Source organism: Notechis scutatus, chromosome 1 (assembly GCF_049901735.1).
Source record: "Notechis scutatus isolate UNSWTSFEM ecotype Mainland chromosome 1, rNotScu1.2, whole genome shotgun sequence".
Taxonomy (NCBI): domain Eukaryota; kingdom Metazoa; phylum Chordata; class Lepidosauria; order Squamata; family Elapidae; genus Notechis; species Notechis scutatus.
The window spans coordinates 100,534,086-100,552,955 of record NC_142009.1 but is presented as its reverse complement, the minus strand read 5'-3'; the positions used below and the strand labels follow the sequence as shown (position 1 = coordinate 100,552,955).

General features: G+C 40.9%; 1 protein-coding gene across 7 annotated transcripts in view; it reads right to left on the bottom strand.

The window, feature by feature from the left end:
- Positions 1–18,500, bottom strand: part of FAM184A (family with sequence similarity 184 member A) — a 65,872-nt gene extending 47,372 nt beyond the window's left edge. For all 7 annotated transcript variants that reach the window (XR_015750788.1, XR_015750792.1, XM_087972681.1 and 4 more), the window contains exons 1-2: positions 17,423–18,500; positions 5,516–6,370 (exon numbers count right to left, since the gene is read on the bottom strand). Coding sequence is in view for 5 of the 7 variants with exons in the window: in XM_087972681.1 (XP_087828807.1) it covers positions 5,516–6,370; positions 17,423–17,596 (1,029 nt within the window). In the remaining 2 variants the exon portion in view is untranslated. The remainder of the gene's footprint in view (positions 1–5,515; positions 6,371–17,422) is intronic.
- Positions 18,501–18,870: the final 370 nt, after the last annotated feature.

Sequence of the window (18,870 nt, the reverse complement as noted above, 5' to 3'; positions counted from 1 at the left end):
GCGTCGGAAGTTAATAAGTCTTTCACTTGTCGGAATGCGTGTTCCTCTCGGTGTCCCCAGACCCAGGCAGCTCTTTTGTCGAGAAGTCTATGTAGGGGCTCAGCTACGGTCGCCTTCTGGGGCAAGAAGATGTTGTAAAAGTTAATGAGTCCCAGGAAGGCTTGGAGGTCCGTCTTATTCTTAGGTCTTGGGGCGTTTTTGATTGCTTTTAGCTTGTTATCGGTGGGGTGGATTCCTTGTCTATCGAGAAGGTATCCAAGGAATTCTACTCTCTCGGTACACAGTTGACATTTATTTTTTTAACCTTCAGGCCGGCGTCTTTGAATTTTTGGAGAACCATTCTGAGACGCCTTTCTAATACTTCTTTGTTAGGGGCAGCAATTAAAACATCATCAAAATATGGCACGACCCCTTTGATGCCTTGTAAAAGTCTCTCCATCAGACTTTGGAAAATCCCCGGGGCTACGCTCACTCTGAATTGGAGTCTATTGCACTTAAAGGCACCTCTGTGTGTGATGATAGTTTGTGCTTCCACGGTTTTCGCATCTACGGGTAATTGTTGATACGCCTGCGCTAAATCCAGTTTTGCAAATATTTTCCCGCCGCCCAGGGAGTGGAGAAGGTGTTGAACCACCGGCACCGGGTAAGCGCTCTGTTGAAGTGCGTGGTTCAGGGTGGCCCGGTAATCCCCACAAATTCTTAACGATCCATCCGGTTTGATGGGTGTTACTATTGGGGTTTCCCAACGGGCGTGGTCAATAGGTTCTAAAACACCCTGAGCTATTAATTTATCGAGGTGCTCGTCGATCTTTGGCTTGAGTGCGAAAGGCACCCGACAAGGCTTAAGGCGAATGGGGGCTACTTCAGGGTTGAGGTTAAACGATATCAGGGTCCCCTTGTACTTGCCTAGCTTCCCTGTAAAAACGTCCTGGAATTCTTGGACGAGGGCCTCCTCCCAGTCGTCACTTTCGGCTTGGTGAATGCCGGCTACTTCGATCCCGAGTGGGGCGAACCATTGAAGGCCTAATAAACTAGGTCGGTCACGATCGACGACGGTCAGCAGTAGTGATTCGGTACGATTTTTGAATGATACTTGGACTTGGCTGATACCGACGACTGGGATTCTGTTTCCCTGGTAATCTTTGAGTATAATTTTTGGGCGCTGAGGTTCTGACGACGGATGGCAGGGATTAGCTGTTTGAGGGTCTTCCAGGAAACCATCGAGAGAGATGACCCTGAGTCGACTTCCATCACGCAAGGTTGGTTCTCGATGGCGACCCTCGCTCGGATCTTTCTTGCATCTAAGGATGAAGCGTGGCCGATGGTAATGGTTTGGTGTGCCTCTTCTCGTCTCGTTGAAGTGGCAGGTGCTTTATTTCTGTAGGAGTGGTTGTTCCATTGGTGGTTCAGGCGATCCCGACTCACAGGAAGATTTCCTGTGGTCTGGCGGTAGTTATTCTCCCTCCTAATCAGACTGGATCCTCGCTTGCTTCTACAGACCTTTGCGATGTGGCCTCTCTTTCCACAGGAACGGCAGAGCGTGTCGAGGAATTTGCAATCTGATCGCGGGTGGTTTGCCCCGCAACCAGCGCATTGGCGCGGGAATCTTTGGTTCCGTTGTTCTCGTTGGTCGCGTTCGGACCGGAGCCAGTTGACCTCTTCCTCTTCACTATCTGATGGGGATTCGAGGTCCTCATGGTGTGCCGTTGTTGAGTGCCTCTCTGGACGAGGCGAGGTATCATTTGCGAGTTGATGGAGCGGTGCGTTGGTGCGGCGCATTCGAGCGGCCGACTTCCTGGTTGCTTTTGCTGCAGTAGCGTCTGCGATGGCATCTGCAAGATTGATGTCCCCTTTGGCCATGATCTTGCTCTGCGCCGTGTAGTCATCTAATCTCAGAACTATGCGGTCTCGCATGGCTTCTTCGAGGTTCGAAAACCCACAGAGGCCACCCAGGTTCCGGAGGTCAGCGATGAAATCTGCAACACTCTCGCCTTTCCGTTGGTCCCTCTGGTAAAACTCGTGTCTTCGGACAAGTGTTGGCACTGCAGGTGCATAGTGGGCCCGTAGAATGGGCGCGAGGGTGTCCCAATCCATTGATTTCACCTCAGCCGGTTTTGCAAGTGCTTTCGCCATCTTAAAAACGGCAGGCCCACAATGGGTTAGAAACACTGCTCGCTTCTTGCCAGTCGTAGCGTCCTTTAAATTGTTGGTCTCCAGGAACATCTGGAACCGGTCCATATACGAGGCCCAGTCTTCATGTGCCGGGTCAAATGGAGCGGGTGGTATGGCGCCGCTGGCCATGTTGCCGTTGTAGATGCGCCTTCAGCCACGTGCTCTGTTTGGTGCTCTGTAAGTGTTCGGTCAGCTCTGATGTCTCCGCATCCCACCTTCATCGCCAGTGTTATGTTCTGGGCATGGGCGCGAGGAACGGAGACAAGGCAGTGAACGGTGAACTTCAATTCTTTATTAACGATCAGGAACAGAGCAAAAACCTTGGGCAGCAGCAGCTCTTTTATAGAGATGGCTGCTGTCGCATTAACCAATGAATTGCGTTGGAGCGTTTAAACTGTGCCCAATGGGAGACGACCCGCTATTAGCCAATCAGATTGGCCAGAAGAGACCAATCATGATTCGCTATTTATGGGCCAATCAGAAATGCAGGATTACGAGCCTGCTTTTCTAGTAAGGTTGTCAAGCTTTATTAAATGCATTTACTTAGTTCATAACACTGACCTTGCTTTCTTCCTGCCTACAGACATTCCAAACTCTGCTGTCTCTTTGCGCTCTGGGAAAGAGCTCTTCCCTCCTGTGACTCCGGACTACATTCTACTATATCTCATGGCAATATATAGGAGATTTTATTCTGTAAGCATGTTGGCTGCCAGAGAATGACAGGCTAAAATTATTCAGTAAATTAAAAGAATTTAGATTCTTAAAATGTTATGAAGAAATATGAGTAATTGAAATGCAGGAGATAGAAATGCATTTAGTGATATAACTCTATAAATAGGGCAGCATAGGCCTTTGGATTTGAAGGCAAAAAGGTATCTTGGAATATGCCTGGTCCTCATTTAGATCTGTCTGCAACTCTTAAATGAAATGCATCATTTTCCAGGATTATCCCGCAGCTACAGAAAACAGCCATATGATTCTTGGGGGAAAAGGCTTTAAGAAGTTGCAGCAAGTAATGTAAAAAAAACAACATGAATCTCTAAAAAATGGAAATTTTAAATTTAGAAATAGGAAAAGAATAAAAAGTGATATTCAAACTTATTCATACAAAATAGTTAATACAGATAGAACAAATTATTCCTCCCCTTTGCTGCTATTTGTAGATGCATACATGTTATTCCTTTTCAAGGTATGCAACATAAGCATAGTATAAACCAAAGAAATTGAAGGTATGAAATAAGAAAAAGGAGAGCAAATATAGTTAAAACTAGTATATGCCTTTATTATACTACTCCATAACTTTCTTTCCTTGCAAACTATTCTTGCTTTTACCTTGATTTTACACTAATAGTGGGTTTTGTTTTTTAAACTTCTTACCTTTCTTTCAGAATTTCATCAACTCCATCCAGTCATGACTTTTTCAGTTTTCTTCTATTTCTAATTCAGTCACTCTATCCACATTAGCCAGTGGGATTGTGGGATTGTGCTTGATACTAGGGAGACCCATATTCAAACACAGCAGGACTGACTTTTGGCAATTCAATGTCTATTTTTACTGCATCCAAATTATTTTTATACTTTTCCGGACACACTTAGCTCTTTTTACTATATAACAACGTGGGTGTTTGCATACTATTACATGCAGTCATTTTCACTTCTTTCAACATTAATATCTATTCTTTTCAGAAGAGAAAAAATACTACCCATTGTTTCACCTAGCATTTGCATGTAAAATTTCCCAATTTTTATTAAATATTCTATCCAATTAGATATATTTATCTACTTGATATATTTTATCATTTATATATAATTCACTATAGCTTCTTTTGTCCTATTAAATATAATATCCCTGGTCTTTTATATACTGATTTTTAAATGCATGCTATTTATTGCATTAAAAATCTATCTAGCTTTTTAGATTTCAACAATCTGCATACCAAAATACAAATACACATTTACGCAGCTAACACATCTTACCACAAAAATTCATTATATATTTATCCACAAATCCATTAAATAAACAAAAGGCACTACACATCCTTGTCTTACTTTGTTGGCTAGTACTGAACCATTTGCAAAGTATTATTTTTATGCCTGATATTTTTAGTACATTCAGCAATCAATGGTTGATTCTGTATTCATGTAAAATTTCCATAGTTCAAGCCTATTCACTGCATCATATGCTTTCTTTAAATCAACAAATGTACAAAACTTTCTCATATTCATGCATTTCTTAGTATCTTTCTAAAGAGCAAAAATATAGCCTACATACATTGCCTACATGTTACATTACTCTACATATCCTATACAGTGTACTTCACATCTTTTATTCATTGTCACATATTGTAACTTTCAATCATAATTCTTCCAAGCACCATTCCAGTCAGCCTTAATAAAATAACCCCATTATGGCTTTTCATTTATTCTTGCTGTTTTCCTTTGTATTAGTGAACTATAAACAGGCTTCTTCTAATTGTCAGGTACAGATGCAAACTTTACACCTTTAGAAAATTCACAGCCATTCCATAGACACAACACATTCATATTATAACTTTTATCCAATTCAGTATTTAGTGTTTTTATTTGGTAAGCATTTTTAATCAAGTGACATTTATAGCATTGTATTTCAGTTCCAGTCTTCAATGTGCTATTATTATTTCCATAAAAATATTTATTCCAAGAAAAATTAGGAAAAGGTATGGACAATAAAACCTTAATTTTAAACAAATAAAAATATTTTGATCTGTACACATGTGCATATACATACACTAACATTTCAACTTCCATCAGAGAAGATGCCCAAGTAAGAAGACTTTCACACAAAAAGGAAAAGGTGGAATGTACAGTACATGCAATAAACAATAATAATTACAAGTTCCAGATGTAATGAAGGAAAATCTACTCTTTCACTTAGATTAGAGAAACAAGACTTTCCCTACTTGCTTTCTTCTACTGTGGCCTCTTAAGCCACTCCTTTAGCTCAGTAGATGTTATAAAACAGAACAGAATGTTTATTGGCTCCTGCAGGGAAGGGAAAGGATATTAGAACCAAAATTGCTTCTGCAATGAGCTCTAAAAATCTAAACCATTAATTTTGCAGAACCCTATTTCAGTTGCCTTTGGCCTTCACTATTAGAAGAAAAGCTACTGAAGTTTCATATATAAAAGCAAACTTTGACACAACTCTAAATAAAATGGGAAGAAATTAGTTGGTCTGTTAAGCTATTGCAGGTAAACTAATCTGATTTTACACCCAACTGAGTAACATGAAACTTCATCAACATCAATCTAACAAATGTATTTATTTATTGTTAAAGAAACAGCATAACAATAAGTATCTCACCTGTGCACTGTTTTCTGAGGTACTTAGAGCCACTTGAAGCTTCTGGCATTTTTCTCGAAGAGCCCCTGCTTCATCCTGAGCCATTTGCAACTCAGTTTTAAGCTTCCCCAGATTTTTTCGTATAACTGATTCCTGACTCTGAAATTCCTTTCTTAGCTCTACTTCCTTTTCTTTGCAAGATTTCAGGTTTTCAGCTGTAAACAATTGTGATCTTTTCATAGTATCAAGTTCATGTTCATAGAAAGATTGAGCTTTGCTGAGTTTACCTTCATAGTCCTCAATAAGCTTTTTTCTTTCTATTCTTAGCTCTTCTATTTTAACATTAAACTGTTCCACATCCTGCCTGTGCAATTCTTCCAATTTTTCCTGACCTTTGCTTAAAGTAACATTTTGATTTTGATGTGTCTTCATAAGGTCTTGGATCTCAAGTCTATGTGCAGCTTTCAGCTCTTCGAGAGCTGAACGTTTATCCTTCTCAAACTGTAACTGCAGTTGTATAAAACTTCGTAATCTTTCCTCAAATTTCTTTCTAATTTCTTCTACTTCACGTGACATAGTTACAACACGTTGGACATGCTGAGCTTCTGCACAGAGTTGCATATCCTCAACTCTGTCCTTATAAGCCTCAAATTCAGTTAAAGCTTGATGCTTCATCTTTTTGTGATCTTCTAAAGACTCTTCTAAAACCTGGATTTTTCTTTTTAGATCCATTTCTTCAGAAACTTTACTCTTATATTGCAAAATCTTTTCTCTGGTTTCTGCAAGAATCTGTTGAATTTCTTCTTCATGGGCATCCTTGAGAGCCTGCATAGCAGCTTCATGTTCATCATTTTTTGTGTTCAAAGCATATATTACCTGCATATATGAATATATAAAAAGATATTTTCTTATAAATTTTTTCAAAATAATACAATATGAGAAGCTGGTGTAGTTCAGAATAACACAACAATATATTAATGCACAAGATTGATTATTTTCTAATTAAAATATCATGGGCAGCAAAATTAACTATGTTAAAATGGAATGTGGTATTGTTTCCTAAGTCTATTACACCTAAATTGAGCAAGCACATTTAAGCCAATGTATGTACTCGAACCAGAAAGCAAATAAACAAAAAAAAACATTCTCCACAGATCAGGTCTGGGACAGAGACTGGCTAGAAGTCAAGACTGAGATTTCTCTATGATGCAAATCCTATGAACCACCTAAGCAGAAAACTGACAATTTATCTTTTTATCTGCCCATCTTTTTTATCTTTTTATCTGGCCATCTGATTCCCAAATGACTCTGAAGGGCCTGCAACTAAGAACCAATGTATACCAAAAAAACATATAAAAGATACAACAGACTGGAAGAACAAAGTATCCAAAACAAAAAACAAAACAAAACAAATGGGCAAAGGCATAAAAGGGTAAAATTGGTACAATCATTTTGTCTCCAACATCTGAGAGAACAAGGTTTTGAATAATTTCCCTGTACAACATAAGTGGGGAGGGGGAGGCACACAGATCAGTGGGGGAGAGGGCTGTCATTTCATAGGACAGGAACTGTAATAGTGTTGGTGCACATTCAGAATTCCACAAAATGACAGTTTGTGTCATTTAACTGATAGGACATGAAGAGCTTGCTAAGCTACTGGGCAGAGACTACAGAAATCAAGTGATTCCTCATATAGCCAGGCCCTATACCTTTAAGGGCTTCAAAGGTAGTATCTACTATCTTGAATTGCACCCAAAAGCCAAAAAATGTAGCCATTCAATTTTGTAAGGATTAATAACAAGTCTGTTCCTGCATTTTTCCTCTGGCAATAACCATACCAACTTAAAATATTTGGTTTCTCAGTCTTTAGAGGTATCAGTTACCATGTTTATTGCAACTCATAAAGCTTCAGATAATTTAATACTATAACAGATGATATAAGTTAACCTACAGAATACTACAGCAACTTGCCTAGAACTTTTAGTGTATTTTCTTCAGGAGAATAATATAATCCAAGAAGGCCACTTGCACTTTATTTACATCTCAAACAGCCACTGCCCCATTCATCAAGGCTGTGTAAAATTGGTAAATCCAGTGCAAGGACTGGTGTTTATTAGCCCTGTTGGTCTCTTATCAGTGGTTTCTAATTCTTCATCACATTTGAATTAAGAAAACTATGAGAGAGTGTGTGAATGAGAGAAAGAATGGGAGCAGTGGAGTAAAAGATTAAGTGCATATCTGACAGAGTGGTATACATTTTTTAAATCAGAAAAATAAATCATATTGTAGATATGCATCAAAATATCCACACATGAAAATATGTAATGAAAACCTGTTTTAACAAACTGGTAGTCTTCACTTAATAACCCTAATTGGGACTGGCAAATCTGCTACTAAGCAAAGTGGTCACTAACCACATGTCTACAATTGTGCTGTTTGGTTGGAAAAGAGACAAGACTAGTTAATTTATAATTAAGGTCTGAGTCGTAGAATCAAGCTATAATATTGAGGTTCTCTTGTTCAAAAAGATTTTCTCCTTCCTTACCCATTGCAATGACTGTGGAGTTTGCTGCCTATTTATATGAATTAACCTGCCTTGCCAGTTTTGGTGGGGATGTAGTTTCCTCCATAGTGGTTCTTATATTTTTGTTTTCTGTTTGATTGCTTGTCTGGTGCTGATCTCTGCTTATCTGAATGTTAACTGCTGGAGGAGATATGTACTAGTCTTTTTGTTTCCTTCCTAGATTTTTTTTATTGACTCTTTTGAATAGTGTGTGAAGGTAAAGATTTCCCCTGTCCAGTTATGTCCGATTTTGGGGGCTGTGCTCATCCCCATTTCTTAACTGAAGGAACCAGTGTTGTCAAAGACATTTCCCTGGCCATCTGGCTAGCATGACTATAAAACAAAGGTGCACAAAACGCTATTATCTTCCCACCAAAGTGGTACCTATTTATCTACCCGCATTTGTATGCTTTTGAACTGCTAAGTGAGCAGGAGCTGGGGTAGGTAACAGGAGCTTACCCCGTTGCATGGCACTCGGGTCTCAAAACCCAGTCTTTAACCTTTGAGCCATCAAACACCCACCCCCTGTGATGTGAATAGTGCATAAATGTAGCTTATCTCTGTATGGCTATTAATGGTTGATTTGTCTGAATGCTAAACTTTTGGGAATTCTCTAGCATCTTTTAGATTTGGCTTGATCTAAGATGTTAATAGTTTTCCAAATGCAATTGTAGTAGAACATGCTATAGTTTTTATATTGCTCTGTTAGTTTTATACTCCTTTATGCTTCTGCTTGCTTGCATACCACAAGAAAATAAAATACAAAATAAAATTCAGAGTGACTTAATATAGTATATTTCTGAAATACACTGCTCAAAAAAATAAAGGGAACACAAAAATAAGACATCCTAGATCTGAATGAATGAAATATTCTTATTAAATACTTTGTTCATTACATAGTTGAATGTGCTGACAACAAAATCACACAAAAATTATCAATGGAAATCAAATTTAGCAACCCATGGAGGTCTGGATTTGGAGTTACACTCAAAATTAAATTGGAAAAAAAAACTACAGGCTGATCCAACTTTGATGTAATGTCTTTAAAACAAGTCAAAATGAGGCTCAGTAGTGTGTGTGGCCTCCACGTGCCTGTATGACCTCCCTATAACGCCTGGGCATGCTCCTGATGTGGTGGCGGATGGTCTCCTGAGGGATCTCCTCCCACACCTGGACTAAAGCATCCTCCAACTCTTGGACAGTCTGTGGTGCAATGTGGCGTTGGTGGATGGAGCGAGACATGATGTTCCAGATGTGCTCAATTGGATTCAGGTCTGGGGAACGGGCGGGCCAGTCTGTAGCATCAATGCCTTCGTCTTGCAGGAACTGCTGACACACTCCAACCACATGAGGTCTAGCATTGTCTTGCATTAGGAGGAACCCAGGGCCAACCGCACCAGCATATGGTCTCACAAGGGGTCTGAGGATCTCATCTCGGTACCTAATGGCAGTCAGGCTACCCCTGGCGAGCACATGGAGGGCTGTGCGGCCCCCTAAAGAAATGCCACCCCACACCATTACTGACCCACTGCCAAATCGGTCATGCTGGAGGATGTTGCAGGCAGCAGAACGTTCTCCATGGCGTCTCCAGACCCTGTCATGTCTGTCACACGTGCTCAGTGTGAACCTGCTTTCATCTGTGAAGAGCACAGGGCGCCAGTGGCGAATTTGCCAATCTTGGTGTTCTCTGGCAAATGCCAAACGTCCTGCATGGTGTTGGGCTGTAAGCACAACCCCACCTGTGGACGTTGGGCCCTCATACTACCCTCATGGAGTCTGTTTCTGACCATTTGAGCAGCCACATGCACATTTGTGGCCTGCTGGAGGTCATTCTGCAGGGCTCTGGCAGTGCTCCTCCTGTCCCTCCTTGCACAAAGGCGGAGGTAGCGGTCTTGATGCTGGGTTGTTGCCCTCCTACGGCCTCCTCCATGTCTCCTGATGTACTGGCCTGTCTCCTGGTAGCGCCTCCATGCTCTGGACACTACGCTGACAGACACAGCAAACCTTCTTGCCACAGCTCGCATTGATGTGCCATCCTGGATGAGCTGACTACCTGGGACACTTGTGTGGGTTGTAGACTCCGTCTCATGCTACCACTAGAGTGAAAGCACCGCCAGCATTCAAAAGTGACCAAACCATCAGCCAGAAAGCATAGGAACTGAGAAGTGGTCTGTGGTCACCAACTGCAGAACCACTCCTTTATTGGGGATGTCTTGCTAACTGCCTATGCTTTCCACCTGTTGTCTATTCCATTTGCACAACAGCATGTGAAATTGATTGTCAATCAGTGTTGCTACCTAAGTGGACAGTTTGATTTCACAGAAGCGTGATTGACTTGGAGTTACATTGTGTTGTTTAAGTGTTCCCTTTATTTTTTGAGCAGTGTATATATATATATATATATATATATATATATATATATATATATATATATATGTATGTATGTATGTATGTATGTATGTATGTATGTATGTATGTATATATGTATGTTTCCAAAAAGAGATATTAGTGACTGTTTAAAGTGACAATAGCACTGAAAAAATGACATGACCATTGCAGCTTCGCCATGATCATATGATCAAAATTCACAACTAGCATATATTGATGATGGTTGCAATGTTCCATGGTCATGGGATCACCTTTTGCGACTTTCCGACAAGCAACATCAATGGGGAAGCCAGATTCACTTAACAAGCATGTTACTTAACTGTCTTGCTTATCAATGCAAATTTTAGGCTCAGTTGTGGTCAGAAGTCAAGGATCATCTGTATCTATATCTATCTAATAACAAGCAATATATATTTCCCATTATTTCTTCAAAAATACTTTAGTCCAATAATGTCAACCACTGTGAGGCTGGCAAGCTTAAAAAACAAGAACTACATGGATTCTGTTCTTTTTTTTCCTGGTAGATGACCTAACAGAATTGTGAAGCCTACAGAAGTAATTCACCCACATAACATATATACATAAAGCAGAACTATTCTCAATTTATTTTTCATCCCCCTCTCCCCTAATGAACTCAAGAGGTTCTTCTGTTATGGGCCTATTTTCTCCTTAACTGTCTTATCACTGCCAAGTATTCCATCACAAATAAAGGGAAACATCAGAAAAATATCCTAACAGCATTTTAAAGGCACTTAGAACTATTTCTGTTTCTCAACTTAATTGGTGGAGGGAGGAATAAATTCAAAGCTACTGTAAATGAAGGGTTAGAATAGCAATTAAAGTATCATATGAAAGAGGATATGATGAAAACAAGGAGGACATTGAGTGATATTTTTTAAAAAAATTAAGTGCTAACCCCAACTAAAAATAATTATAATAGCAATGAGTAATGTTAGTATTTCACCAACCAATGTAGGCACTTTCCAGTCACAAGAACACTTTTTTCTCACATACAAGAACACTTTTCTCTCACACACATAGCTGCTAGCCTTTCATAAGGCACTAAAGACTTGACTGTTCCCTCAGGCATTTGGATCTCGAGGTTAAGCAAATTCTGATGGTTGACTAATTTTATTGGTGTTTTTCTTGTGTTTTTAAACTTTACTTTTTTATGGTCAATGACCAGCAAAGTATTTACAACACTAAATAAAACATCTAAAAGCGGGTTCAAATAAAATGAGAGAAATAAAACCCTAAGGACCCCCCAGTTAAAAATTTATATTAAGAAAATACGCAAAATAAAATGAAACAAAACAAAATAGATAGTAACAATATATTTAAAGATTAAAGGAAGATTAAAGGAAGATTTTTTATTATATCTTTCTAAGAGTTAGATATCTTACCGTCTGAATGCACTAACTTCCAATAAATATTTCATAATTCTGTGATAGTGGGGTTCCAATGTGACAGCAGAACTCAACTACTTCTCCCTAATTAAAAACAATCTCTATAAGGAGTTATAGATATATTAGTATATAAGTACTCATAAAAGGAATGGTGCCATTTAGACATTTTGTCATGCATTGGTCACTTCATCGTTGGATTATTGCAATGTGCAATGGGGTTGCTCTCAAAGACCACACAGAAGCTACAGATGGTTCAAAGAGGTGCAAGCAGTTAGGGGAGGGGCTCTTAGTGTGGGCATGTATTTATGTGTGAGCTGCATAGTTGCCAGTTGGTGTCTGAGTGCAATTGAAGGTGCTGGTTACTACCTATGAAGCCTTGTATGGCATAGGGCCTGGATAATGGGAGACCATTCATCTCTGCTTGTCTTGCCATCTGAGTACATTCCAGCAGAGTAGGTGCCCTTCCATTAAATATCTTGTGGTACCTAGGAAGTGTCCCTTATATGTTGCAGCCACCTCCCTCTGAAATAGCATCCCTTCAGAGAGAAGGTTGGTACCCTATCTCCTAGGGTTCCAAAATGTTTAGAAAACTGGCTTTGATTCCAGTCCTGGAGTTTGTTATTTGTATAATGGCCCCTATTTAATGGTGGGAATGGGATGGGGGTAGTGCATCCATCCTTGATCTACTTGACCTCTTGGCAGCTTTCGAAACCATTGACCATGGGATTCTCCTGGGATGGCCGGGGGATGGGAGCAGGAAGCTTTGTGCTGTCCTGGTTCACTTCCTTCCTCTGCAGCCACTTTCAGTCAGTGTTGATAGGAGGGGAGAGATCCAGCCCTTGCCCACTGCTTTATGGGGTTCCACAGGGCTCGGTACTCTCTCCACTCCTGTTCAACATTTATACGAAGCTGCTGGGTGAGATCATCCCTCACCATGGACTGAAGTATCACCAATATGCTGATGATACTCAGCTGTATGTCTCGGCCCGTGGTGAGTTAAGTATTGCTGTGTCCTCCCTCTTGCAATGCCTGGAGGCTGTTAGGGGCTGGATGGGGAGCAACGGGTTGAAACTAAACCCTTGCAAGACCGAGTGGCTCTGGGTTTGGGGTTCGTTGGCTCAGGGAGAATTGCCATCTTTGGTTTTGGATGGGGTGGCACTACCCCAAACAGACCCTGTGCATAATCTAGGGATTTTCTTGGACTCATGACTCCTGCTCAAAAAGCAGGTGGCAGTCATGACCAGGAGGGCGGGTTGTGCACCAGTTACACCCTTTCCTGGACCAACAGTCCTACTCACAGTCACTCATGCTTTAGTCACTTCTCGTCTTGATTATTGCAACACGCTCTACATGAGACTGCCCTTGAAGAACATCTGGAAGCTCCAGTTGGTGCAAAATGCAGTGGCCCACATGGTTTTGTGCAAACCCTGGTGCGCACGTTTCACCTCTCCTGCAAGAGCTGCATTGGTTGGCGATTTTCTTCTGGGTACAATTCAAGGTGTTGGTTGACATCTTTAAAGCCCTTCATGGCTTGGGACCAGGTTATCTGAGGGAATGTCTCTTTCCGGTCACATCTAGCTGGCCCATTAGAGTGAGGAGGCAGGGAATGCTGTGGGTCCCATCCCTTAGGGAGATACACGGGGTGGGACCCAGAAGAAGCGTTTCCCTCTCTCTTCCCCATGATGGCTCCCCTCTCTCTAAGGCACACTGGCTCAGTGGCCTGGGACCCAGGCGGATGGAGCCCCAAAGCGGCTGTCATGCGGTGTTGTCGTCTTTAATAATTGAGTCTTTGTTAGTTTTGTTTTTTTTTAATAAATAAAGGATAAACAAAATTCTTTCTCGCACCCCATTGTGGGGGTGTGCTCTAGCAGGATCGGTGGTACTTTAATTTCGCGCCAAAGAGCCTTGGTATTTTGCCTTAGAGACATCTGATTGTTTTGCCTTCTTATTTCCTTCCTGCCCAAGCTATTCTGCTTCAGACTCCCTGGACACATGCCAGGTCGGTGTTATACCTGCACATGTTCTTCTGTTTCCAAATCTGATGCCATGAAAAGTCAGGAGAGTAGAGATACCACATCTGGGCTATAAAAATCCAGACAACCAAAAGATGGCAGCAAAGAGATCAGAAAGTTTCAATTAACAACTGCCATCTAATGGTTACTCAGATTTCTTGCAGTCCAGAAACTTACTCTTTTTTTTGTGATGGTGCAGGGTGCTTTCAAGTCACTTTATGACTCCTTGTGGCTTTCTGGACCAATCTCTGCAGTTGGCAAGACTTTTCGGAAGTATTTTGTCATTATACCCTTTCAAGAACTCAGCTAGAATGACTTCCCCAAAGTCACCCAGCTGGCTTTGTGGCTAAGGCAGGACTAGAACTCACAGTCTCCCAGTTTCTAACCTGACATCTTAACTACTATACCAAACTGGTTATAATATGCTATATAGTAGAGGAAACAAAACACAACAGAAAAAAAAACAGTAAATCAAGCAAAGGGTGGAAATAGACAAAAAAATCTGGACCGTTCAGTACAGTTCTGGTCATCTGACCATCTTATGAAGGATTCTGGATTTTTTAAAATACATTAAGCTATGCCATCTAAACTGGATTAAAGAACTGTATCATTAATGAAGTCCTGCAGCTTCTTCTGTTCTCCTGATCCTAGGAGAAAGCTTAATCTTATCTCAGGCAATGTAGCATAAAGTAAACCAAATGAGTACCTAAACTGATTCCCTGCAGCATCTGGTGATAGTGTAAAGATAATTAGACAGGATTCAATTATGTGCTGCCTAATGGTGCTAGACACAGTATACATAGGGCTTGCATAGCACAGGCTCCTTTATAACTTTTCATCAAATTCAGGAGAATAAATGGAATAAATACGAAGTGCAAGATACTCAATTTCCAATATTAGAATGATTTTATTGTATGACCATGCTTTTAAAGGGAATTTTTAATAAGCATAATTTACAGGTAATGGGTACCTTCAATCATTTGTTTAGTGACCATTCAAAGTTACAACAGCACTGAAAAAAGTGACTTATGACTATTTTTCATACTTGCAACTATTGCAGCATCCCCATGGTCACATGATCAAATTTTGGATGCTTGGCAATAGCATGTATTTAGGATTGTAGTATCTTGGGGTCATGTGATGACCTTTTGCGATCTTCTGACAAGCAAAGTCAACAGGGAAGTCAGATTCATTTAATCATGTTATTAACTGCAGTGATTCACTTTACAATTGTGCCAAGAAAGGTCATAAAATGGGACAAAACTCATTTAACAACTATCTTGCTTAGAAATGGAAATTTAGGGCTCAATTATAGTCGTAAGTCAAGGACTACCTGTAGTTCAAAGTTAGGACCTACTTGAAAAAGGAGATTTGCAACTTGGATGTGAGGTTCTGACAGTTGGATTCCCCCCCACAACAATCACATGACTGCACTTCAGACAATTGGTAACACAACTGCATTAACAACCATTTGCAGTATCCTGTGTTCACATGACTATGTTTTATAACTATTTTGCTTAAAAGTTGCAAGTACTTTTTGGCAAAATTGTGTTCAGAGTGAGCAGTGGGTTCATTTAATGGCATGGTGATCACTTAATAACTGTAGTGTTCACACTTTAAATCATGGCATTGCTTAACGACTGCTGCTGCAAAATAAAAATAAAATCAGGTTGGTCACATGACCAACCAGTTTTATGACTGTTACAACTTTCAACAGTAATGGCCAGGCTCCATTATGTCGTAACTTCAGTATTACCTGTCTTAGTGGTTTAAAAAATGATATGGCATATTTTTCACTGGGCATATCAATTTCTCCTCATCACACATTCAATATATTTTGCATTCTAACAACCATTTTGAAAAGTTGCTCAAGAATTATAGAGCTCAAAAAATGAAGCTCATATTCTACAGACACTATGGTATATTACATCTGAATATAGCAAGAATAATCTCATCCAGTATTCAATATGAAACCAGAGCTGGTCAGCTGCTTTGGAGAAATGTTTATGTAGGATTTAAAAGTATTCCTCATCTACTGTTAGTCCTAGAAGTGCATTTGGAGCCGTATTATTTTTGAATCTGATATTTCTTTATAAAAGGGTTTGGTTGACAGCTGCCTCTTTAAAATGTAAAATGCAATTGTGAATGGTACTATGCCTGCAGTAAGAGTATAAATAAATCCAATGAAGTCCAATAGTTAACCAAGAAAGAAAATTCAGAGCAATCATCTGCTACAAAAATAAACATAGGGTATTTCCTAAACCAACAAAAGTTAAAAACATGTTTATAGAACAGATTCAACCACTTAAATTATCATTAACCCTTTCTTCAAATATAGCTGCCCCATAATACCAGTGTCATTCAGACATGCTTCATAAAAACAAAGCTGAAATTAACATACCAAGCTTGCAATAAAGTGAGCAATATTTGTATACATCAGGTTTCTGCAATCTAGTGCCTCCAGATGTGTTGGGAATTAAACATATGGTTGAATTATCTACTGATTATAGCAGCTGTAGTTGAATATATCTGAAGACACGAAGTTTGGGAAGGATGTGTATATTAGTTGAGGTCGATTAATATAGATTTTAACATTACCAAGGCTATCAAACTATGGTTGGATTATAAAAGCAATTTATATTCTTGAAAATTATTCTTGCAAACTATCAAGGCATGTCTATATACAGTATATGCAATCTCCTACAACATATGTAGAAAATAAATACATAAAATACATCTTGCATTTATAACCAGGAATGTGATTGCTAGAATATATTGTTTGCAATCCTGTAATGACACTTGTTCCAAATTACCTCTAAATGACAAGTTACATGAACCTCTATCAGGGCGAATGCCTTTCTGTAGTAGGTTATGATTATGGAACATTCCCCAAAGAGAACTTTGTAATTCCTTTCTAGAGGCAAACCTATTTATTTTAATATTTGAAAACTGCCAAGATTTGCAAGAATAGCAGTTCTGAAACAAATCAATAGTTGTTAGGCATTATGAGGCTCAACTAGAAAATTCTTGAATCCTTATAAAAAAAAACAAGATATGACAAGATAAATAAAAGTATATTTAGATTCCAATATAAAAGCAATAATAAAACTATGTGCAATTATGCATCATTGGCTATCAGGCATTCAAACATACTATCCATTAGTACATTTTGTCAAATCTCACTATGTTCAATGGAGTTTATCATTGTGAGTATATCTTATTGCAACTTTCATTCCCTCCATCTTATCAAAGGCCATCATATACTGAATTGGGAGAAAGAAACAGAATAGCAGAGAAGAATATGCTTACTACCAGGATCCACTGATAAATAACTGAACAATCACCATGCAATAAACCTGTTAAAAGATATTTTTTTTTTTGGTAAGATTCCGATGTTCGGTCAAATTATAATTATTCCCTTTTAACCTATGCAGAGTTTGAAATGCAGAGTTTCAAAAGACATCAAAAAAAAACAAAAACAAATGGTATGAGTGAGCAAAAGAAACATTAAGAAGGAAAAGGGAGGATTTGGGGGGGGGGGAGGGAAGGGCTCTTCTACCTTGGTTAGCTGAGCTATTTTCTTGCTCATTTTGAGATGGAGATCCTGGTTGTATTCCATGCCGAAATGGGAGGACATCACCGAGGAAGAAGAGCTGGTGTTGAATTTCCCAGTGCCGGTCGAAGAACTGCCGCTGTAGTAGTGCTGCTGCCAGCTCATCCCTGGTGTCGCCATCTTCCACAGCAGAGACCCCGTTAACGGAGCTGCCAGGCACCCGGGAGGTGGGGGGAGAGCGAGGATGAAAAGCAAACGTGGGGAAAGGGAGGAAGGATAGAGACCGGCCACTAGCGCTTCGGCCAAGAAAGGGAAGAAGGTGCCCAAAGGAAAGAGGGGCGGTGAAAATACCTCCTCATCCCCTCCTCCCGCTTTTTTTTTTTTTTTTTCAGGGATAAGCGCGCACTCGCGCGCTCACAAAGTACACACAACGCACCAGCACCTGGCCCTCACTGTCTCCGCTTTCAGGCCCAAGTGGTCATTTTAGTCTCTTCTTGCTCCGTTTGTCCCTTTTCGGTTGGGAGGAGAGAAGGAAAACCAAAACAAAAAAACCCAAAAACAACAACCCACCAAGGGCCCTACAGCCTCTCGTCCCCCGTTTCACGCTGGTGAGGGAGACGGGTATTTGGAGAACCTTCCCCCCCAAAAAAAAGTATGAGCTTCCGTTCAACGGATGTATGGAAAACAGCCTCCTGCCTCCCTCCCCTCCCACCTCCACCCTCTGGGAAGTCCCAGCAGTCAGTATCCTTTCTCCCGTCGAGAGATGGTGGCAAGGACCAGGGGGGAGTAGTGGGAAGCGAGGGGAGGAAAGATGGTCCCCGCTCTTCCTTCACAGGAGCATCGCTCCCCGCGGGACCCACTTTGAACTCCCGCGGAAGGAGAAGGACTCCTTCCTTCAGCCGCTCTGCGCTTCCAGGGCTCCTCTTTTCTCGGCGCAAAGAGAGAAAACGGAAGAGGCCGCCACGGCGACTGTTAAGTCACCCACCCCGTCGCCTCGCGCTCCAAGACCGCCGTGGCCAACCGACGGTTACCAGGGTCCCACCAAACTGTTTACACCGGGCGGGGTAACGTCATTTCCGGCTCTGTCGGCCTCCGGTCTCCGCCCCCTTTCAGAACCTCGGAAAGAGGCTTTTCTTTAAAAACAAACAAACGTCTCGCCCGCAGGAACGAAGCGCTTCACGCGCCCGCCCGCTGTGGATGCATCCGCGCTTGGGGGGAGGGGGATGGAAAGAGGAGGGGGAGGGGGTGGATCATGTCACTCTGGAATCTGCCGTTCCCTCCCCTCCTCCTGGCGTCGTGCCTTGTGTTTCCTGGGCTGCAATCAACAGTGACAGGTGCCTAACAATGTTGCTAGGCTGAGACTACTCTGGTCTCTGCGAACAGTAGTCGAGAAAGACAATCTCTCCCACCGTTAGGCTTTTGCGTGGCTCTCACTACTTTGGAAGAGGAGAACT